The sequence below is a fragment of the Nerophis lumbriciformis genome, linkage group LG07 (genome assembly GCF_033978685.3).
Source record: "Nerophis lumbriciformis linkage group LG07, RoL_Nlum_v2.1, whole genome shotgun sequence".
NCBI classification, from domain to species: domain Eukaryota; kingdom Metazoa; phylum Chordata; class Actinopteri; order Syngnathiformes; family Syngnathidae; genus Nerophis; species Nerophis lumbriciformis.
Genome location: NC_084554.2, coordinates 47641237 through 47665000, shown reverse-complemented (window position 1 = coordinate 47665000; position 23764 = coordinate 47641237). Strand labels below are relative to the sequence as shown.

Below are 23764 nucleotides of genomic sequence, written 5' to 3'. Positions count from 1 at the left end.
CTAGACACACAGAGGTTATGTACCACAAACTTGATATGCAAAGAAAATATGAACTGAAGTGTGTTCCAGTGCGCGATTATTGTTGTAGTCGTCCTGTGCTGGTAATTGGACACAAAGAGTCAGATGACCTGCAGGGTCAGGTGACACCCGCAGCACCACAGAGTGAACACCAATACAGTCAGGACTTGGCCAGAAGTGGACATGAGGTCGGTGTTTACTTTATAAAAGGCACTGGAGTGAGAACAGTGGTGTGAGATGTTCAAGCATTCCTGAAGCTGCACCCATGATGGGCAACAGATGAGCTGCTGGGACTGCATCCAAACGGCAGCTAGTGCCAGTCAAGGGCTTATTTCCTTGTTTACACTTCTGCTACGCTGTAAGGAGAGCAACCTTTTGTTTGTGGACATGCAAGCATGTTCTAATAGTACGCAATATGTCAACACTTAATTAAAAAATCATTCAAAACCAAATACAGCAGAAGTTTCTAATAAAACAGGTATCAAATCCAAGGCCACATCGTTTTATATGGCCTGTAAATAATATGCGTCAATAAAGTACCTTATCTTTTCTTACTTAATATATTATTTTCTCCCATTTTGACAGAAAAATGTACAGCACAGGCCAAAAGTTTGGACACACCTTATTCAATGTGTTTTCTTTATTTTCATGACTATTTACATTGTAGATTGTCACTGAAGGCATCAAAACTATGAATGAACACATGTGGAGTTATGTACTTAACAAAAAAAAGGTGAAATAACTGAAAACATGTTTTATATTCTAGTTTCTTCAAAATAGCCACCCTTTGCTCTGATTACTGCTTTGCACACTCTTGGCATTCTCTCGATGAGCTTCAAGAGGTAGTCACCTGAAATGGTTTTCACTTCACAGGTGTGCTTGAAGCTCAGGGTGGCTAATTTAAAGAAACTAGAATATAAAACATGTTTTCAGTTATTTCACTTTTTTTTTGTTAAGTACATAACTCCACGTGTGTTCATTCATAGTTTTGATGCCTTCAGTGACAATCTACAATGTAAATATTCATGAAAATATAGAAACCGCATTGAATGAGGTGTGTCCAAACTTTTGGCCTGTACTGTATGTACCGCATGAACATACATTTTAAACTTGAATATTACCCAATATTGAAACAATTACATCATACTTTCCAAACAATGTTTTTGTCATAATAAAGACTTAAAAATCTGCTTGACTTATGATTTCAAAGCAAGATATCCATTAAATTGTACACTGAAAAATTGGCAACAGATTATACCGAAAAATGTACACAGGTTTTTTACGGCATATTACTGCAAATTGAATTTACACAGGTTTGTACAGCATATTACTGCAAATTGAATTTACACGTTTGTACAGCATACTACTGCAAATTGAATTTACACAGGTTTGTACAGCATATTACTGCAAATTGAATTTACACAGGTTTGTACAGCATATTACTGCAAATTGAATTTACACAGGTTTGTACAGCATATTACTGCAAATTGAATTTACACATGTTTGTACAGCATACTACTGCAAATTGAATTTACACAGGTTTGTACAGCATATTACTGCAAATTGAATTTACACAGGTTTGTACAGCATATTACTGCAAATTGAATTTACACAGGTTTGTACAGCATATTACTGCAAATTGAATTTACACATGTTTGTACAGCATACTACTGCAAATTGAATTTACACAGGTTTGTACAGCATATTACTGCAAATTGAATTTACACAGGTTTGTACAGCATACTGCAAATTGAATTTACACAGGTTTGTACAGCATATTACTGCAAATTGAATTTACACAGGTTTGTACAGCATATTACTGCAAATTGAATTTACACAGGTTTGTACAGCATATTACTACAAATTGAATTTACACAGGTTTGTACAGCATATTACTGCAAATTGAATTTACACAGGTTTTTACCCGGGTAATGCAAATTAAATTGACAGGTTTTTACAGCATATTACTGCAAATTGAATTTACAGAAGTTTTTAAAGCACAAGACTGCAAATTGAAAAAAACTACCACTGCCAGGTTGTTTACCATACAATCTACAGTTGTGGTTTTCATGGTGCATTACTGTAAGTGGAAAACAAAATCTGGCAGCTCAGTTGCCAGAATTAGGAAGTAGTAGTTTTTCCATAATGTTAAAAAAAACCTTGTATTTTTCCAGTAAAATTCTGGTATATTATCAGTTTGTTTTTTCTGGCATATGTAAAAAAATATATAATAATCAAATGCAAAAGCAAAATCATATATTTTACAAGTTTGACTCCCCTGCTCTAAAAGCTGCCATATGAGACCTTTTTGTTACCTTCAGGTAATAACGGATCTTCATCTTTGGTGCCATCTTCTGGCCATTTAGTGCACTGCAATAAAACCACTAACCAGCAATGGGAGTTGTTTAGCTGCAAATTTATTGTGCAATGTTCCACACAACAAGTCTACTCGTCTGCATCAGACTCTTCATCATCCTGGCTAATCTGGAAGTAGCGCAGCTCGTAGGTCTTCTTGTTGGACGCCACCACTCTCAGCCAGTCACGGAGATTGTTCTTCTTCAGGTACTTCTTTGTCAGGTATTTTAGATACCTGCAAGACAATAGGGAATGTTAGTATGTAATGAATGTATATATATATTTATATATATATATATATATATATATTTTTTTTTTTTTTTTTTTTAATGATTCTTTTCTGATGTTCCCCACCTTTTAGAGAACTGCTTCTCTGATGTGACGTCGATTTTGTTCTTCATGCAACTGACCGACACGACGTTGGCAAGGTTACCGGTTTTCCCGTTGACCTTTATCCTCTCTTTAAGGAATATCTCCTATTGGGCAGAGCACAGTGACACGCTAGGGAAGGGAACCCTAGCAGGATAGGAGCTAGGGAAGGGCGCCCTAGTCCAGAATCAACGTTAACAGCCTGCTAAGACCACTAAATGAAAAGTATGGTCGTTCCAAGACTGGAATTTATAGAATGGAATCGTAGTTGTTACCCCCAAAAAAATATTGCGTGTTGATTTAAGACTTACAAAGTTGGCAGAGTCCATGATGCCATCCTCCACAGGGTGGGTCAGGTCCAGGGTGAACTTCCACCCAGGACCCTTTTTACTCTTCTTGGGAACAGTAAACTTCTTCTGACGGATCTGTGGCGTCACAAAGTGGGAGTTTTAAATCAATATTAGCAGCATATGCTATCTAATTATCTACGCCAACAACTACTAAGAACAATTCCTAGTTTGTGAGCCCGTTCTCAAACAATGGCAATAAAACTATTCTGATTCTGATACCTAAGTCGCTGATAAAGTAGAAATGACAAATTCTTAAACTTGCATTGAACCTGATGTAATGTGAACATGATTAAAGCTGATAAAGTCTGAAGCAAATATCAACTACATTTTTGCCACAGGGACTCTAATGTATTTAAATGTTCAGTTAAACCAGCATGGCCCATTGTTTCTGGATTAGACTTAGACAAACTTTAATGATCCACAAGGGAAATTAGTATGTATTTGGATCAAATTTCCTTTTTAATGAACGTAAATTAAAAAACAAGAAACGATTGGTTTATATAAATTTTATTTTAAACCGCTAACAAATTAAATGAAAAGACAAAGCATTTTTTTTGTGTCGAAGAATAACTACATTTTTATTTTACATTGCATGTAACAAAAACTTTAATCTGCTGTTAAGAGACCAAACGGTTGTGTTATCATTTGCAGACACCCGGAAGATTTTTATTTCAAAGTAAAAGCAGGAATAATTGCTACAGTACCTGTGTACCTGGCTCAAATGTATTTGGAGCCCGACACAGAAATGATTTTACTTGCATATAAAGAAGTCAAACAGAAACAATGTTTTACAATATCCAGAAACCTAAATACCAGGTCGCAGACTGGCCTGTAAATATTATACTTATGCTGCGTGACCAAATTGTGTTTTACCTCCACTTTTGTGTGATACGTGTGAAGGGATTTTTGCAGATGTCAGTTGTCGTTGTGACATGTCTACACGAACACAGAGTTCCAAAAACACATATCCGGGGTTAAAAACTATCTCCATCCACGCAAGTATAGTTTGAAAACTGTCTCTGTCTACACACAAATGCATGCACTTGCTGTCATGCACATTTTGTCTGACAGAAGCCTGGAAAAGCAACCACAGCTGACTTGGCATTACACCTGTTATGTTTATTGGCATATACTAGACATACAATGACATGTACATTATCTTTACTGCACTTGCACAGAGCCCTAGGAACATTATGAACACTCGTGGAATCATAACACGTTTAATCAGCAACATTGTGATATATCACATGTGCTGTAAAGTGTATATTATTTCCAAAAACCAGCGCACGCAAAAAAGGGGCCAAGGAAACCCGAATGTTAAAGGACGTGCAAAACTCTCATGGAATTATAACACATTTTATCATTAATAAAGTGATGTTACATGTGCAATGCAGCGTACATCGTCTTTAACATCCCTACACATAACAAGGGAGAAGGATACAGCTTTTTTTTTAGTTGCTCGGTCGCACTTAATAAATGTATACTTATCTCTGCATTTGTCCACACGCAAATGCAAACTTTTGTCCTAAAAAACAGACTTTTGCAAACGCTGGCCAAAGTGTAGAGTTCCAAAACGCTCTGCTTTGTGTATGCTTGTACATGGCACAGAGTCTTGTAGTCCTCTGATGATGCCACGGTTGTGAGCTGTCATTTACCAGGCTAAACAACACTGCCTAGTTAGCTTTAAACACACTTAAACAGTGGTTCCGAACCGTGACTCATTTGCTTCCTTGGCCGCACAGAAACAATAATTGATAAACTACCGCATTTTTCCGACTTAACTTTCGCTTGTCCCACTAAACACACCAATAAGCTTGTTAATAGATGTACTGTATATTACATCTCCTTTGTTATAGTACATGGGACAATGCACTTTAATGGACATACAAAATGTATGTTTGTGTGCATACATAGTTTTGAAACTACACTTGTGTGGATGGAGATCGTTTTAACCCCAACATAAGCGTTTTTGAGGCACCCGTGTGAACATGGCCTATAATCATATATTTGAAGGGCTTTATTAGTCTTTGATTGATTGATTGAGACTTTTATTAGTAGATTGCACAGTACAGTACATACTCCGTACAATTGACCACTAAATGGTAACACCCCAATACGTTTTTCAACTTGTTTAAGTCGGGGTCCACGTAATCAATTCATGGTACAAATATATACCGGTACTATCATCATAATACAGTCATCACACAAGTTAATCATCAGAGTATATATATTGAATTATTTACATTATTTACAATCCGGGGGGTGGGATGAGGAGGGTTTGGTTGATAATGCACCTCCTGGTACACTAGCACCTCCAAAACCCTCAAATCTAAACTCCAAACATCGCAGAACAAGCTAATCAGATTACTTCTAGACCTCCACCCCAGATCACACCTCACTCCTACCCACTTCTCCAAAGTGGGCTGGCTCAGGGTGGAGGACAGAGTAAAACAACTTGCACTGAGCCTTGTCTATAAAATCCGCTACACCTCCCTGATACCGAAGTACATGTCAAACTACTTCCTTAACGTAAATGACCACCATAACCACAACACCAGGGGGAGCTCCACTAACCACGTTAAACCCAGATTCCGATCCAACAAAGGTCTTAACTCATTCTCTTTCTATGCCACATCAATGTGGAATGCGCTCCCAACAGGTGTAAAAGAAAGTGCATCACTATTCTCCTTCAAAACCGCAATAAAAGTACACCTCCAGGCAATTTCAACCCTAAACTAACACCCTCCCCGGATTGTAAATAATCAAATGTAAATACTTTTTCTCATGCTTTCTGATCTCACTCTCTCTATGTCCACTACTTGCTGTACATATCCCATACTTGCCAACCTTGAGACCTCCGATTTCGGGAGGTGGAGGGAGGGGGTGGGCGTGGGACGGGGGCATGGCTAAAAGGGGAGGAGGAAATTTACAGCTAGAATTCACCAAGTCAAGTATTTCATATATATATATAAGAAATACTTGACGTTCAGTGAATTCTAGCTACCGTATATATATATATATATATATATATATATATATATATACACACCGGTATATAAAATAAATACTTGAATTTCAGTGTTCATTTATTTACACATATACACACACAACACTCATCTACTCATTGTTGAGTTAAGGGTTGAATTGTCCATCCTTGTTCTATTCTCTGTCACTATTTTTCGAACCATGCTGAACACCCTCTCTGATGATGCATGCATTGATGTGTGGCACGCACAAAAGTGCTTTCATCAAATGCACTAGATGGCAGTATTGTCCTGTTTAAGAGTGTCACAACATTGCTGTTTACGGCAGACGAACTGCTTTACGGTATACAAAAACGTGACTGCTGTTGTTGTGTGTTGTTGCCGCGCTGGGAGGACGTTAATGAAACTGCCTAACAAAAAACCCACATAAGAAACCAAGAACTCGCCCTCCATCATTCTACCGTTATAACGTGATTGGGCAGGTATGCTGTTTATATTGTGGGTTAGCGGACTCAGGTCCTCATGGACCTGAGTCCGCCTGGATTTCGGGAGAAAGTTTGTCCCGGGAGGTTTTCGGGAGAGGCGCTGAATTTTGGGAGTCTCCCGGAAAATCCGGGAGGGTTGGCAAGTATGACATATCCTACCAAGTCAGACCTACACTGTTTCAATGTCCATTTCTTTGTTCTCAATTGTTAATGACTGAAGTGATGATAACAACCAAACCTACCCCACCCCCCCACATCCCGGATTGTAAATAAATCAATGTATATACTCTGATGATCATCTTGTGTGATGACTGTATTATGATGATAGTATATATCTGTATCATGAATCAATTTAAGTGGACCCCGACGAAGTTGAAAAACTTATTGGGGTGTTATCATTTAGTGGTCAATTGTACGGAATATGTACTGCACTGTGCAACCTACTAATAAAAGAAAGAATAAATCAATAACAGCACTTCAGTCATGCACACGGATGCCGCACCCCGCTTTTACTTTGAAAATAAAAACTTCCAGTGTCGGAATATGAAAACGCATACCTTTTGGTGGGTTTTACCGTGTTTCTTTACCAAGAATTAACATTGGTTTATGAGATATGAAAATGAAAATCAGTTTTTCACTGCTCTTCGACACCAACAATTAAAACAGCTTTTTTATTTTTTTTAAATGAAATTCAACTAAACCAGTCATTTGATTTTGAAATAAAAAAATGAGCATAACATAGAGACCTTTAAGCCCTTTATCTGTGAACAGACACACGTGTGGAGCTAACGCTGCTAGCTAAGCTACGAGCGAACTTCCTTCGACGGATTAATATCTGCTCCAGTTCGCAAAACAAACCAGAGGTTGACTTTTAAACTAACAGGTGTGGTTAAATGTTGTTACTTGTTAGACAAAGCCCTATAAAAATAGAAAAAAAACGCCACGACGAACAGAGCCGCCTCGACTCACCGGCGCCATGTTTGACGGAAAGAACCGGAAAGGGGGTTCCGGAAGTGAGTCAGGGCGAATGAGGCTCTCTCCACAATTCAATACAATTACAAGTAAAAGCATATAATTATAACTACACGATACAGAAAAAAAATAAAAGAATCAATAATAAAAAATAAAAGCATCAATGTTGTCGCTTCATCCTGGACAATATTCATGACAAATGTGTGCTATTTGGATTTACACTGTTTGAAAAAAATTTTGAAAATGATTTTTACCTTTGCAACCTCATTATACTATTGGCTAAGTTTTATATTCATAAATGTAAGTTTGTCAATACCCCACATGTTTTTTGTGCCTTTAAAAAAGATTTAGAACTCTACGTTAAAACTCTCTCTCACTCTAACAACCAAAAAGCTGTGAAAACGATGATGCTGTGTTCCAAATTTAAGTTATTTACTGAAATTGAGTGAGCCTATTAGGGGCGTGGGAAAACAATCTATTCGATTTCGAATCGCGATTCTCATGTTGTGTGATTCAGAATCGATTCTCATTTTTGAAAACATTTTTTTTTTTTTTTTTTTAATTAGTCAATCCAACAAAACAATACACAGCAATACCATAACAATGCAATCCAATTCCAAAACCAAATCCGACCCAGCAACACTCAGAACTGCAATAAACAGAGCAATTGAGAGGAGACACAAACACGACTCAGAACAAACCAAAAGTAGTGAAACATAAATGAATATTATCAACAACAGTATCAATATTAGTTACAATTTCAACATAGCAGTGATTAAAAATCCCTCATTGACATTATCATTAGACATTTATAAAAAAAAAATAAAAATAAAAAAAAGAACAATAGTGTCACAGTGACTTCCACTTGCATCGCATCTCATAAGCTTGACAACACACTGTGTCCAATATTTTCACAAAGATAAAATAAGTCATATTTTTGGTTCATTTAATAGTTAAAACAAATGTACATTATTGCAATCAGTTGATAAAACATTGTCCTTTACAATTATAAAAGCTTTTTACAAAAATTTACTACTCTGCTTGCATGTCAGCAGACTGGGGTAGATCCTGCTGAAATCCTATGTATTGAATGAATAGAGAATCCTTTTGAATCGAGAAAATATAGTTTTTGAATCGAGAATTGCGTTGAATCGAAAAAAATTGATTTTGAATCGAGTTGTGACCCCAAGAATCGATATTGGATCGAAACGTGGGACACCCAAAGATTCGCAGCCCTAGAGCATATGGCTTTGCACTGTTTGTTATATATATATATATATATATATATATATATATATATATATATATATATATATATATATATATATATATATATACATATACATATATATATATATATATATATATATATATATATATATATATATATATATATATATATATATATATATAAAAACATACATATATATATACATATATATATATATATATATATATATATATATATATATATATATATATATATATATATATATATATATATATATATGTCTTAATAAGGTTATCCAAAAAATAGTGCTCGATACCGTAGTAGAGCGCAATATATGTATGTGTGGGGAAAAAAATCACAAGACTATTTCATCTCTACAGGCCTGTTTCATGAGGGGGTTCCCTCAATCATCAGGAGATTTTAATGGGAGCATTCACATACCATGGTTTATATAGGGCACAGAGTGGGTGGGTACAGGCTGGTGTAGGGGCGTGGTGATTGGCTCATGTGTTACTTTTCCGTCTGTGGCGGCATGCTGATACAATTTCGCTGCGCTTGTTGAGGGATGACAGGTCTCGACGGTATATGATAAACAGTTTCTCTTTCAAGCATAGGTTGCATCTTTTATTACCACTATTGTAAGGTGTGCTGGATGCAAGAATTTGCCATGTTATTGAATATTCAACATTATTGTCTTTGAGGTCCCAAATGTATTTGCTGAGTTCTATGGTATTCCGCAGGTTTTGGTTCCTGAAAGAAGCCTTGTGATTGTTCCATCTGGTTTTAAACTCTCCCTCAGTTAATCCTACATATGTGTCGGATGTGTTAATGTCCTTGCGTGTTACCTTAGATTGGTAGACAACTGATGTTTGTAAGCACCCCCCGTTGAGAGGGCAATCAGGTTTCTTGCGACAGTTGCAGCCTTTGTTGGTTTTGGGGTCGCTCTGTCTGGGGGCCGACGGCTCATTTGCAATTGTTTTGTTGTGGTTTGAGATAATTTGTCGTATATTGTTCATACAGCTGTAGCTCAATTTAATGTTGTTCTTGTTGAATACTTTTCTTAGGGTGTTGCCTTTGGGAAAGTGTTTGTCAATCAGAGTGAGGAATTTGTGGCCAATGTTAGTTGAGACGTTTTTGCTGTATGGGGGGTTGTACCAGATGATGTTGTTTCGTTTTCTGTTCTTTTTTGGTTGGTTTCCTGGCGTGGGTTCATAGGTGAGGGTGAAATTGTATCCGCTTTCATCAAGAGCTTTTTGGTACGGGGGGGTTGCTTGGTCAAATTCAGCTTTGCTAGATGACAGCATCGATAGCCTTTTATTAATTCCGGTAGGTATTCTTTTCGTGGTGGTGGGTGGGTGGTTGCTGTCATGGTGCACGTATTGGAGTGTTGTGTTGGGTTTAGTGAATGGTTGGTAGCTGTTATTTCTCAGGTTGAAAGTGACGTCGAGGAAGTTGACGGTTTGCTTGTTGGCTTCAATTGTGATCCGTAGGCCGTTCTCTTTGAAAATTTGGCATATGCGCTTCTTGGTATTCTCGCTGCTCCTTGGCGAGGCGCGACACACTGCCAGTCCGTCATCACGGTAAATACCAAGGTTCAGGTTGAGGCTAGCGAGCTGGGAGAGGAGGAAACTCCCAACGAGTTCACACGTTTCTGCTCCGTCAAAACTTCCCATAGTGACGTCAAATGTTGCATTGTTCTTTTTTTGCCATGGTGTATTGTTGTGGATGAGAATGGAGTTTTTTGCGTGGATGATGATGTTTCTATCGTTGCCTGTGATTGAGTCGTAGTCTGAGGCGAAGTCTAGTGCTTGAGTCAGTAGGTCTTGCGTGATGGAAGGGTAAAATTCTTCGATATCGAAGGAGATAAATTGCAAATGAGCCGTCGGCCCCCAGACAGAGCGACCCCAAAACCAACAAAGGCTGCAACTGTCGCAAGAAACCTGATTGCCCTCTCAACGGGGGGTGCTTACAAACATCAGTTGTCTACCAATCTAAGGTAACACGCAAGGACATTAACACATCCGACACATATGTAGGATTAACCGAGGGAGAGTTTAAAACCAGATGGAACAATCACAAGGCTTCTTTCAGGAACCAAAACCTGCGGAATACCATAGAACTCAGCAAACACATTTGGGACCTCAAAGACAATAATGTTGAATACTCAATAACATGGCAAATTCTTGCATCCAGCACACCTTACAATAGTGGTAATAAAAGATGCAACCTATGCTTGAAAGAGAAACTGTTTATCATATACCGTCCAGACCTGTCATCCCTCAACAAGCGCAGCGAAATTGTATTAGCATGCCGCCACAGACGGAAACACCTCCTAGGTAACACATGAGCCAATCACCACACCCCTACACCAGCCTGTACCCACCCACTCTGTGCCCTATATAAACCATGGTATGTGAATGCTCCCATTAAAATCTCCTGATGATTGAGGGAACCCCCTCATGAAACAGGTCTGTATAGAGATGAAATAGTCTTGTGATTTTTTTTCCCCACACATACATATATATATATATATATATATATATATATTGCATTCTATTTTAGTTACTTTGAATTTACAACCCGCTGGCGCTGTTTTGTACTGTTTTTGTACTTACTTTGATTATTATTTCTCAACTGTTTGTAAATGTTGAAATTTGTAAATAAAGGTTTATAAAGAAAAAATATATAGAAGACATCAAATTTGGTATTTTTATAAACGACTGTCAACTATATTATGCTCCAGGCAAAAATGTTTCTACATAAATGCCGATTTATGAAAGTAAGGTCTGCATTTTCTAATTGGCTTAATGGTTTACAATGATCAATCAAAACTTGGAGAATGATTAAGAGTACAAAAGCCCTTAAATTGATGTTAAAAACATTTAAAGTGATTTAGGTAGTCCTTTTTGTCTTTTTTTTAATGTATTATTTATTAATATTTAATACTCTCTGTATTTGCTTGTTTTTTTTCCTTGTTGAAAGTGCCTTGACTGTTGAACGAATTATAAATGTATGTTTGTTGTTCAATAAAAAAAACTAAAAAAAAAAACTCTCTCCAAACGTCAGCGCAACATAAATACGCCTTTATTAAACAACGCTGTTTAATAGTAACGTCTCCATAGCGGGTTTAACTCTAAATCATTTTCATTGCAAACATTTACGTTTGTCTGATATTGCTGAGAGTATGTGCTACTCTGAAAAAATGCTACCCAGCGCTACTGAGCATGCGCACGCATGAATGAATGAGTCGAACAAAACAATAGCAATTAAAGTTAAAAAAAAAAACGTTGCTGTACTGTGGTTATTTTTAGCACTATTTTACACAAGGAAACAAAATATAAAACGGTATAAACCTTGATTAACCTGTATGGTGACAGGATTAACGTCAAGTATTTTGACAAGCTCATATATGAATAAAAACTACAAGACCTATTTCATACATTGTATGAGTGCCATTACAATAAGTCCATTACTTATGTTTCTATTCTTCAAACCACCAGTCCAAGGATGACCCAAACTCACCACGTGAATCATTAACCTTCCTCCACCCACGCATTAGTCACGAGAACCACAGCTGCTGATGTATCCATCCAATTGTTTTTGACTCAGCTAAGGAAAAAATGATTCATCAAAGTAGCAGTCGGTTTGCATTTCAGCATTGGGCTGACCGTTTCTGAACCCAGGCAGGTAGTAATAAGACACAACCTCAGTATTTTAAGTCCATTTTGTAGGTATTCAAATCAACACACACACAAAAGCAGAGTTGGTCAATTTGTTATAACGTTTTATTTCAGCCATCTCCAGTCAGGTGACAAAAGGCCTCGAGTGAACAAAAAGTTTGCGCCTGCCACCCTCCCCCAACCAGATTGAGTTCCTCAAACTGAAAGCTCACTGCAAACTGCCTCCCACATTTTTGGAAGCTCACAATGCTTTTCCACACTTGCAACGCCCTTAAAAAATTGAAACAAAAAAAGCACTCGTTTAGTACTGGAAGGATGGCTGCGGGCAGAGGGGCGGGGCCTCATATGCCTCCATGGGTTAAAGGTGAGCGCACGGGACCCTCATGTCGTTCTGAGGCTAAATCACATGTCTAAGCAGACAGTAAAATAAAAAAACAACACTTCTGTTGGATGTTTGTCACGCTGGGGTGGGCCTCACGTGCTCGCCTGCGCCAACATCTCAGCGACGAAGACGCTTGACTGAGACCAGAAAGCAGGGCCGCGAGAGGGGCATCCAGAACCGGTAGCTACTATCTACTGGGACAACACCCCCATTTAATTTGCTCCTCCCTAAGAAGCTTTAAATCTAATGTTTAAAAATGATACAAAAGCTGAATCCGTTATGTCAACATTCAGGAATGTGAGCAACACTTTCAAGGCAAAAATAAAGCAGGAATGAGCAGCTGATCATTATTTTTTGAAGTCGTTTTATATAAAGTCAATTTTGTTACCAACAAAAAGTGAGTGATCAGGCAGCGAGCTGCACCGAAACATTCCCGACAGCAAATGGAGAAATTAAAAAGGAGAGATAATGAAATGAAAACAATGATTGATGTTCGGTGGAGGCCGACGCTTTGGTGACAGAACCAATGAGAATGCAAGAGACTGGTTGTGGGCGGTGCTTGTTGCAGGGGGCTGCAAAGTCCATCTCCTTATTTGATGGCCTGGACTTTGGTAGCCACAGCAGACTCCTCCCCCATGGCGGACATCACGGTGACCTGCGGCACACGTGGAACATCTGAGTGGGGTCATGTGACACGACAACATACAAGATGGCGACCTGCACTCACCACAAACTCTTCACCCTGCTCAAACTTCAACTCGATTTCCTTGCCCAGGTCATTATCTGGAACACGCAGATCCTCCCTGAGCTCGCCGCTGTCGTTCATCAAGCACATGAAGCCCTCGGTGATGTTGAGCAACTGCGACGAGAAGACCACAACGTTTTTACCGCCTTCACACCAGTCCGAGCTAAGGGTTTTGATTGATTGAGACTTTTATTAGTAGGTTGCACAGTGAAGTACATATTCCGTACAATTGACCACTAAATGGTAACACCCGAATAAGTTTTTCAACTTGTTTAAGTCGGGGGCCATCTTTATGGCTTCAAATTTTACAATCCAGCCCAAAAGGTCTGGAACTAGGGCTGCAACTAACGATTAATTTGATAATCGATCAACCTGTCAATTATTACTTCGATTAATCGATTAATAATCGGATAAAAGAGACACTACATTTCTATCCTTTCCAGTATTTTATTGGAAAAAAAATCAAAAAAACAGCATACTGGCACCATACTTATTTTGATTATTGTTTCTCAGCTGTTTGTACATGTTACAGTTTATAAATAAAGGTTTAAAAAAAAAAATTAAATTACAAAACTTTTTTTTTTTTTGCTTCTGCGCATGCGCATAGATCCAACGAATCGATGACTGAATTAATCGCCAACTATTTTTATAATCGATTAGTTGTTGCAGCCCTATCTGGAACTAACAAAATCTACTGTATTTTCCGCACTATAAGGCGCACCAAAAAACCTCCAATATTGTCAAAAGCTGACAGTGCGCCTTATATATGGACCAATATTGAGCCTCCATCAGGTAAAAGTTTCAATCAATAACAACTACGGCAAGCAGCCGCCGACTTTATTTTCCCCCGTAGAAGAAGTTCTTCTTGTACGGTAAGCAGCCGCCCCCCCGTAGAAGAAGCGCGCGGTGCATGCTGGGATATATGACTGCGCGAGGCGTAGGGATGATGTTTGATAAGAAATTATCGAGTTCGAGCCTATTATCGAATCCTCTTATCGAACCCATTCCTTATCGATTCTCTTAAGTCCAGATAGGTTGTTGTATATGGAAAAAAACACACAATATTTGGTTTAACAAAAGCTCACTTTTATTATATAAGAAAAAAATAAAATCTAATGAATAAATAAATATTGACTGTTACCCCCCTAAAAAATAAAATAAATATTGACTGTTACCCAAAGTATATTAAGTGGGATTTTTCAAAAAAACAAATATATACAGTAACACAAAAACAACCTGTCGCTGTGATCACTATAGGTGTATAAATAATAGTGTTAAATAAAATCAGTCTCTTGGGCACAAAACGGAAAATAATACAGCTCTCCAAAAAGTGCACTTCTGCTGCTATTTGACATAACTGTTTGTTATGATGCTTTGACATTTTTGCACTTTATTTCTCTTATTGAAAGAAAATTCTATGAAGAGAAAAGTTGTTTGCAAATGTGGTTACAATGTTAAAAAAAGAAAAGTTAAAGCTAAAAAAAGAAGTACACTTTATTGAGTTGTACAGAGGATGTCGTTGTGGCTTGTGCAGCCCTTTGAGACACTTGTGATTTAGGGCTATATAAATAAAGATTGATTGATTGATTGAGTTAACATTATTTCTTTATAGGGGGAAAGATGTGATGTTATGAGCTAGGGAATATAACTACACTACTCAGCATGCAACGGGAGTGACGAGCATGCGTGGTCGCCCCGAAAAGTGTTGTTGCATGTCGCCACCCGGCAGCTAAGAATGAGGTTATGAGCACGCTGTCAAGAACTCAGCCAACACGCCTCATCTGCATTATTTATAAATAGACAGACAACACATATACATTGTGATTTTGTTTTGTTTACAAGGAAAGAAAAACAAAAGTTAGAAGAGGGAGATCATGTCATATATGTTGTATATATATGCAAGTGCTGCAGTTGCTTTAAGAACGTCGCGACAGCTGCCGTAAAGGAGGTGCGTTGCTAGCCTGGTTGCTATGTTTCCGGTTGGTCGTAAAAGTGTTCGTCATGTGTTTGTACCCTGCTCAAATCTCTCAGTAAAGTTATTCATTGGATTATACCTTTTGTTTTGAACTTTATTACACCTTGGAGCGCTTTTTCCGGTCCATTTTTTTCCTGCTTTCCCTATCTGCGCCTAATGACTGAGCTACGTGACGTCATTTCTTGTGATGTCTCACGGGGCATTTCTGGTCGGGACGGGATTCGTTCCCAGGGATTCGAATAAAGAACCAACTCTTTTTCTTTACTATAGTGGTCTCGATAACGGGTACCGGTTCTCAAAAAGGGATTCGAGTCCGAGGACTGTTCTTTTCTTATCGAACAACCGGGAAAATCGGTTTCGAGTATCATCCCGAGCGAGGCGTTTGCTTATGTAAAGACCCCAAAATGGCTCCTATTAAGACACGCTTACGACGCAGTTTAAACTTAAGACGATCAGTCACGCAGTAGAACACGGGAATAGAGCAGCAGCGACACTGACTCGATTAATGACGACTTCAATGCCGTATCCGCCAAACTGTTTAATTCGGACACTGAAGAAGAATTCGAGGGATTCGTGGATGAGGAATAACTTCATAAAGTGAGCTTTACATGTTTATTTTGTGTGTTGTGTCGTGTGACATTAACGTTTGAGCAACGTTGAGTTATTGATATATTGTTATTGCTCTGCACTATTTCGAGTGTTACTATATTGTGATTGCACTAACGTTTGATTTACCGCAACAGTATCACTGTTTTTTACGTATTTATTGAATCAGGGAAAAGTTGCCCTCCACTATGTGATATAAATGTTGCACTACATGTTATACCTTGCTGTTAAAAGATACGTCACTGACTTTACCTCGGGGAAAATAATAAAACAGTTGTTTATTCATTTTGGGAGTGAACAGAGTTGTCAGAACGTTGGTTTGTAATCTATTAATAAAGTTTGACTGACCTGTTTTGTTGACATTCCCTTTAGCGCAGCTTCATCTAATGGATGCATAACGTAACCCCAGCCTCTACTGTAGCGTGTATTCTATGCGCCTTATATTTTAAATCCCCTGCCTCGTTCCTGTACTTTCTCAGGCAATCATACTCCTCTTCTTCCTCTTCTATCTCCTTATACTGCGGAAAATACGGTACCCAGCAAGACTGTGTCATAGATTACACCAGGAAAACTGACTCCCCGCTGGAAAAGTTTGATCGTTTGAGCAAATACATTTCAGAAAGGGGAGGACGTCTCAAGTGGGGTCGAGTTCCTGGTCTCTTCGGACCCTCAAGTCAGCACCCTGAGGTCACATTTCAGTGCACAGTGCGTTCCAGAGATGTTTACCTGATAGTCTAGCCGCTTAATGGCTGGGACATCCATGTTGTGGGTGGAGGGACACATGTCTTCGTACTTCTTCTGGGTGAAGATGTCGATGCCAGTCAGGTTAACCTGCACAATCACACCAAACATTAGTTCATTCATCTTAGACAGTCAAAACAACCCAGTGACCCCTTACTAATAAGCCCAAGTTGGGGTCTCACCTTAGCGTGTCCGTGCTTGCCGGTCTTGGAGGTGGACATCTCCACAATCTTGCAGGGACGTCCCTTGAGCACCACATAGCCGTTCTTGCGCAGAGCAGAGCACTGCATGGGGTAGGTGGCGGAGGCGCCAGACTCGCCAGACGTGAAGTCAAGATCGGGATCTGACATGATGCGATGCTTCTGGGCTGCTAAAACATTCACAGACATGGACTCATTTCAGTTTTAATCACATGAAAAAATAAATAAATAAAAATAGTCAAAATAAAGATGTGACGTTTGCAAATGAACACGTCTTTTGAGTGAACGATGAAAAGCGTTTTGCAGTTACGAGCCAGTCGCTTGCAGGCCATTTTGTGTTGTCATACTAGCACACAAGATTAACAGTAGTATGTACAGAATGTAAATAAAAAGGTTAGCAATATCTATAAATAGTAAAACAATGATAGCACATCAAATAATAGCCCAGTTGGGACACCCGTGCAGGATAATTGTTCTGTGGTGGATTTGTTAGGTAGTACAGGTGTACACGCCATTTTGAAATTCACACTTAAATCTTTATTTCTATATTTCTTCTTGTGATCTACAGAATTTATTTAGTAGAGGGGATTGAATAAGCTTGGCTTCTTCCTACTCCTTTACAAACATGTTGCAAAGAGAGCTATAAATAATATGATGCATCAACATGCTGTATGCATGTTTGAAATAACATGTTTCAGAATAACTCCAATCTGTAGAGGATATGTTGAGATGTGCAAGATTATTCTGATGCAAATCTTATAACTGCTATAGTGACTGTTTGTCAGAAAGTTACTTAAGAAATAATGAGCCAGTCATTTACAGCCCTTTGAATAGGAATGGCTCGTGAAGACCTGGCTCCTTTCAAAGAGCCACAAATCACATCTCTATGTGTACGTTCACATTGTAGGGTAGGATGTCCAATTACATTTGTTTTTGTAAAACCTGATCTTTTTATGTAATCGTTCACATAAATTAAAAAAATACAAAAAGTGTGTCTAATGTGAACACAATCCGACCCGTATGCTTCAATTCTAGTAGGTATCAGTGCTGCCGCATTTGTGGCAATTTCAAGGATTCTGTGCAAATTAAATCAGCATTTTCTGAAAGGAATTATTGCCCATAGAATATTACAGAGGACAGCAAACATTTTGGCTCTCGCAATTCGCGGAAGACTTGCTTTGAGGTCTGCTCCAAAGAGCGTGTGGGCGAGCAGTCGTAGACGGTAAGTTTGTGAGTTCCTAAATATTAATTTAGCCTGTTTTATGCTCATTTTAAAGAGGTATTGTCGGATTAAGGCGACCAGAGCTTTCAGACTACAGTCACATCAAATAATATCCAAATACAAAAAAACTAAACAGGCAACAAAAAAGCCGATAATTGGAACTGATCTCCAGTCTGGTCAATGTACGTCCCTGTCATCCGTTTTTGCGGTGGATAAAAAAAAAGTGAAATGTTTTCCCTATTTCATAATAAAAAAAAAACCCACTCAAAACGGATTGTTATCCGATTTTATCAGTGTTTTAAACATCGAAAATGGGAATATTAAACAATTGGAAAACAATTTTTCTATATTTCCCATACAATGTTTGTATGGGAAACGGGTATGGCGTCTCTTTAGTATCTTCGTGAGTGACCCAGAACAACCGAAGAAGAAAAGACTTACAAAGACCTGTTTGCCTGCGCGATGGAGAGTCAATAAATTGTTCATGTCTGTGGACATTAGGACAAAAAGGACACTCTTGACTGTAGAATATTTGTTTAGAAGACATCGTTTGTCGTCTTCCGTTTTTCCGGGTCACTTACAGACGAGGATACTGAAGAGAGACACTGCGCATGTGAAATCTACACATTGTCCAAACCTTAAACAAGAAATAGAGAATATATTTTTCCACCGTTTTATCTCCAATTTTCAAAATAATTTCAGATAACGATCACTTTTGTTTTTATCGAACCAAAAAAGAAAAGAAAAAGAGGAACATTGATTATTCAAATTATTTTTCTATTCCAAGACGAAAAACATACATGGACCCAGTGGTAACAAGGGCTGTTAGTATGGAGAAAACTTGGCTTGAAACAAACAAATAAACTACATTAGAGTTGGGTACGGGATAATTGGCCGCTGACCTACTTATCGCTAGTGCCCACTCAGAACAAGGCGGTTTGCGATGTGTGTCAATATTCTGTGTGGGGGCAGTATTTTTGGACTAATTGAGGACAGAGGTTGATGATGGAAGTGCCTCAACTTTGAAATTCCCGGAAGTGCCATTTATCAACATGCAAAATCTCTAAAATCATACAAAATTACACCTAAAGTTTGCAACGCTTTACCTTTCGTTAAAGATGTTTGTTTATACATGCCTTTATAATCCTGGAATGTGAAGTCAATCTGAGCATTCAATAATGTATTTTGTGCTAGCTAAAACAGTCCGAGGTCACCCTTATGAAAATCCACAAACATTATCTAACTCCTCTATAGTGAGAATATATCATACTACTGCACAATTATTTGCTCTAAATGCTGTTTGAGGTTTTTAAACTATTCACAATTTGTATTCAAAATGGTATCCGCTAATTTACCAAGTTGATTTTAAGTGATTTCCGTTGAGTTATTGAACTAATCCATTTACTTTTTATTTCATGAATGAATATAAGGGAGCTAGGATTTTTTAAACTTGAATTTCCAAAATATAGGTCGCACATTTCTCGTCTTAAGGGATGATTCAAGACAAAAAACCGACTGATTCTTTAACGTCACAATATTCGTAGCTCCCCCTTTTTTTTTTTTAGCCTTTATTTAACCAGGTAAAAATCCCATTGAGATCAAAGTTCTCTTTTCCAAGGGAGACCTGGCCAAGAGGGCAGCAAGGTTACATTAAAAACAGTAAACATCACATATTTGGCGTATGGCAATGATTCAAGTTCGATTGGAAAGTTTTTTCAAAGTCTTTACAAATGGTATGAATTGTTTTAAGATATTTTGCATTAGACCGGTTTGGTTAATTTGTGATTCTTCCAATTACCATTTGATTTTTGCTTTTATTTTGGTGTCAATCGTTCCTCCATGACTTAATTAGCCCACATTCAAGTACAATTAAAAAGTAACTTCAATATAGAAAACAGCCATAACAGTATTTTTTTTAACTATCTTAATCGCAGTTGCAGATTGACATATTTAGAATAAATGTGCAAAAGAATGCAACTTGTCAACATGACTGCATATGTATGTAATGTAACATGTATATACTAAAGGCTGTTACTCATTCACCTGTCAGACGTGTTATGGCTTATTGGATTAAACTATTGCTTCTCCAAGCGGTGAAGTGAAGCTAAGATTAGACAGAGTCAACATGTCAAACTTAATTGAAAGTTTGTCCTAAATAAAGACGACATATTACTTGCGTGCTGTCGTCCACACACTTTGAATAAAAAGCCGTACATGACGCTGACGAGCTTGGACTAGTGTAATTTAAGAGGGAAAAAAATCCAACTTTTAGCGACACAAACATGGACGCGCTGACGACGTGCCCGTTAGTTCACAGCTTTTTGAAGTGGGGTTTAAAACATAACACTGCATGATACTGATAAAGCATGTCTCCACCCATGCCATCGCACTGCTTTACATCATATTTCTACATGACTTTTGATTTATCTTATTAGTAATAGAATCTTATAGTATGATAATATAACAATTTCCCTTGTGGATCATCAAAGTTAAAGTTTGCCTAAGTCTCAGTCCATAGGTGTGTGTGTGTGTTCTTGTATTTATACCCTTCTTGAGACATCAACAAGGAAAAGTACCTTCCATATGAGGACCGGTGAACAATACAGAAAAACATTGCATTTATTAGGAATGTCCCATTTTCACCACTGGTGGTAAAATCGATCAAAATTAGGGTGGTCCTAAAAAGGAGGGATTTTTCAAATGGACTGACTGTTTTAAAAGTGCTCCCCCTCTGGTCAACATATGAAATAAGTGTGTGTAAAAATTTGAAGCGCTACCCCTCTGGCCAACATGTACCGTATTTTTCGGAGTATTAAGTCGCACCTGCCGAAAATGCATAATAAAGAAGGAAAAAAACATAAGTCGCACTGGAGTATAAATCGCATTTTTTGGGGAAATTTATTTGATAAAACCCAACACCAAGAATAGACATTTGAAAGGCAATTTAAAATAAATAGTGAACAACAGGCTGAATAAGTGTACGTTATATGACGCATAAATAACCAACTGAGAACTTGCCTGGTATGTTAACGTAACATATTATGGTAAGAGTCATTCAAACTATAACATATAGAACATGCTATACGTTTACCAAACAATCTGTCACTCCTAATCGCTAAATGCCATGAAATCTTATACGTCTAGTCTCTTACGTGAATGAGCTAAATAATATTATTTGATATTTTACGGTAAAGTGTTAATAATTTCACACATAAGTCGCTCCTGAGTATAAGTCGCATCCCTGTCCAAACTATGAAAAAAACTGCGACTTATAGTCCGAAAAATACGGTAATAAATGTGTAAGAAATTGAATTGCGCCCCTTTGGCCAAAATTATTAAAATAAATATGCATCTAGGGACATACTGCAATAACTTGAAGTAAATAATGCAGATTAAAAGCCAATCAAACACAAAAACCCCTCCTCCCCCAAATTAACTAAAAACTTACATTTTTATATGTGCATAGTATGTATATATTATGAATGTTGTAAATTCAAATCTTTATATATCTAGAAAGGGTGGTCCTAAAGAGGTAGGCATTTTTCAGAGGTCTCAAGAAGGTAACAAATACAAGAATGTGTGTGAGCGATAAAGAACAGATGTCAATGAGTCTAACATAAATGTTTCTGGAATGTTGGGAGGATTCCAATTAAATATAACATGTATTTACTAATGACTGTCACTCATTCACCTGTCAGACGTGTTATGGCTTATTGGCTTAAACTATTGCTTCTCCAAGCGGTGAAGTGGAGCTAAGATTAGACGGAGTCAACATGTCAAAAACTTATTTGGAAGTTTCTCCTAAATAAAGACGACATATTACTTGCGTACTTTGAATAAAAAGCCGCACATGACGCCGACGAGCTTGGTCTAGAGTCATTTAAAGAGGGGGGGACAAAAATGCAACTTTTAGCGACACAAACGTGGACGCGCTGACGACGTGCCCGCGTCAGCACGAGGCTTGGCCGCTCGCTTATTTAGTCCCCAAAACACATTTTAAATAATATAAATATAAATTTAAAAAAAGTCATTTCACCAGCAGTCCTACGTGTCGGCACCAAAAACAGGAGATTAGACACTTGACAATGTGAAGTTTAAACTTGCTGCCATGACAGTTTGATTAGCATATGCTACTTTACGCTAGCTGGCCTGTCATTTTTTAATTTCTTTAATGCATCCTAATGTTGGGGTGGTTTAAAAGTGCGGCGTACATTGACACCGTTCGAATAAATTTATCCACACATTAGGAGCGGTTGGAGGGGATTCAAGTAAAAAGAGAGCTAAATTAAGAGTTCCGCTCATATTTAGCCGAAGAGACGCACGAGCGCATCAGCGCGAGCTAACATGCTAACAGCGGCTAGCCGCCTTAGATCTTCCATTCATATCAACGTGAGTAGAAAAAAAACACGAGCTCGGGGAAAAGTGGGCCACAACCGTGACGTTTTTAACCGGCCACTAAATAAAAGCCTTTTCGACCTGGGAGCGGACACGTTCGTGGCAAAGACGGGCGTGTTAGCGGAGAGGATGACAAGCGACTTGTAGCGAGGGCGCCGCTATAAGGCCGCGTGCCCGTTTTCATTAAGCCTGCCAGCGTCCAACACGGACACACGCACGCAAACACGGACTAATATATCCGACTAAAAGCCGTCGCGCCGGCCGGGGGTTAACATTAGCATCCCTGCCGTCCGCTACGGTCTCGGCTAAGGACCGTTATTTTCCCCTCTTTTCTCCCCCTGGGCAGAAACACGCGCCATGCCACACTTACCTTCCAAGAAAAAAAGAGGATCGAATGTGCGCAGGCGCGTTCAACTCACTGCAGCATCCGTAGAGGAGAGCGGGGAGGGGAGGGGCTGTTTATGTGTTCCGCCGGTGGCCTGGCGAGCCCGGGATGCCAGGTTGGATGCCGGACATGGCAACCCGTCAGATAGGCGCGCTCAAACAAGACAACAACAACAAAAAAAGCACATTCTGGAGCATTCTCTCCGACCCTATGACACATTACAATTAGGGATGTCCGATAATGGCTTTTTCCCCCGATATCCGATATTCTCCAACTCCTAATTACCGATACCGATATATACAGTTGTGTAATTAACACATTAGTATGCCTAATTTGGACAACCAGGTATGGTGAAGATAAGGTCCTTTTAAAAAAAATAAAAAATAAAATAAGATAAATAAATTAAAAACATTTTCTTGAATAAAAAAAGAAAGTAAAACGATATAAAAACAGTTACATAGAAACTAGTAATTAATGAAAATGAGTCAAATTAACTGTTAAAGGTTAGTACTATTAGTGGACCAGCAGCACGCACAATCATGTGTGCTTACGGACTGTATATCCTTGCAGACTTTATTTATATATATTGATATATAATGTAGGAACCATATTATTAATAACAGAAAGAAACAACACTTTTGTGTGAATGAGCAAGCAAATGGGGGAGGG

At 38.3% G+C, this 23764-nt stretch overlaps 2 protein-coding genes across 2 annotated transcripts; both read right to left on the bottom strand.

Moving 5' to 3' along the window:
- Nucleotides 1-2413: 2413 nt before the first annotated feature.
- On the bottom strand, nucleotides 2414-7599 carry rpl22l1 (ribosomal protein L22-like 1). Its single transcript, XM_061964712.1, has 4 exons — nucleotides 7531-7599; nucleotides 3054-3167; nucleotides 2728-2849; nucleotides 2414-2608 (listed from the first exon to the last, which is right to left on the bottom strand). The coding sequence occupies exons 1-4, from the start codon at nucleotides 7537-7539 to the stop codon at nucleotides 2464-2466; spliced, it is 390 nt and encodes a 129-aa protein (XP_061820696.1). The 5' UTR covers nucleotides 7540-7599; the 3' UTR covers nucleotides 2414-2463.
- Nucleotides 7600-12531: 4932 nt separating this feature from the next.
- On the bottom strand, nucleotides 12532-23195 carry eif5a (eukaryotic translation initiation factor 5A). Its single transcript, XM_061964992.1, has 5 exons — nucleotides 23081-23195; nucleotides 17076-17263; nucleotides 16879-16983; nucleotides 13554-13685; nucleotides 12532-13481 (listed from the first exon to the last, which is right to left on the bottom strand). Exons 2-5 carry the CDS (start codon nucleotides 17241-17243, stop codon nucleotides 13416-13418), a joined length of 471 nt encoding a protein of 156 aa, XP_061820976.1. The 5' UTR covers nucleotides 17244-17263; nucleotides 23081-23195; the 3' UTR covers nucleotides 12532-13415.
- Between the last annotated feature and the right edge of the window lie 569 nt (nucleotides 23196-23764).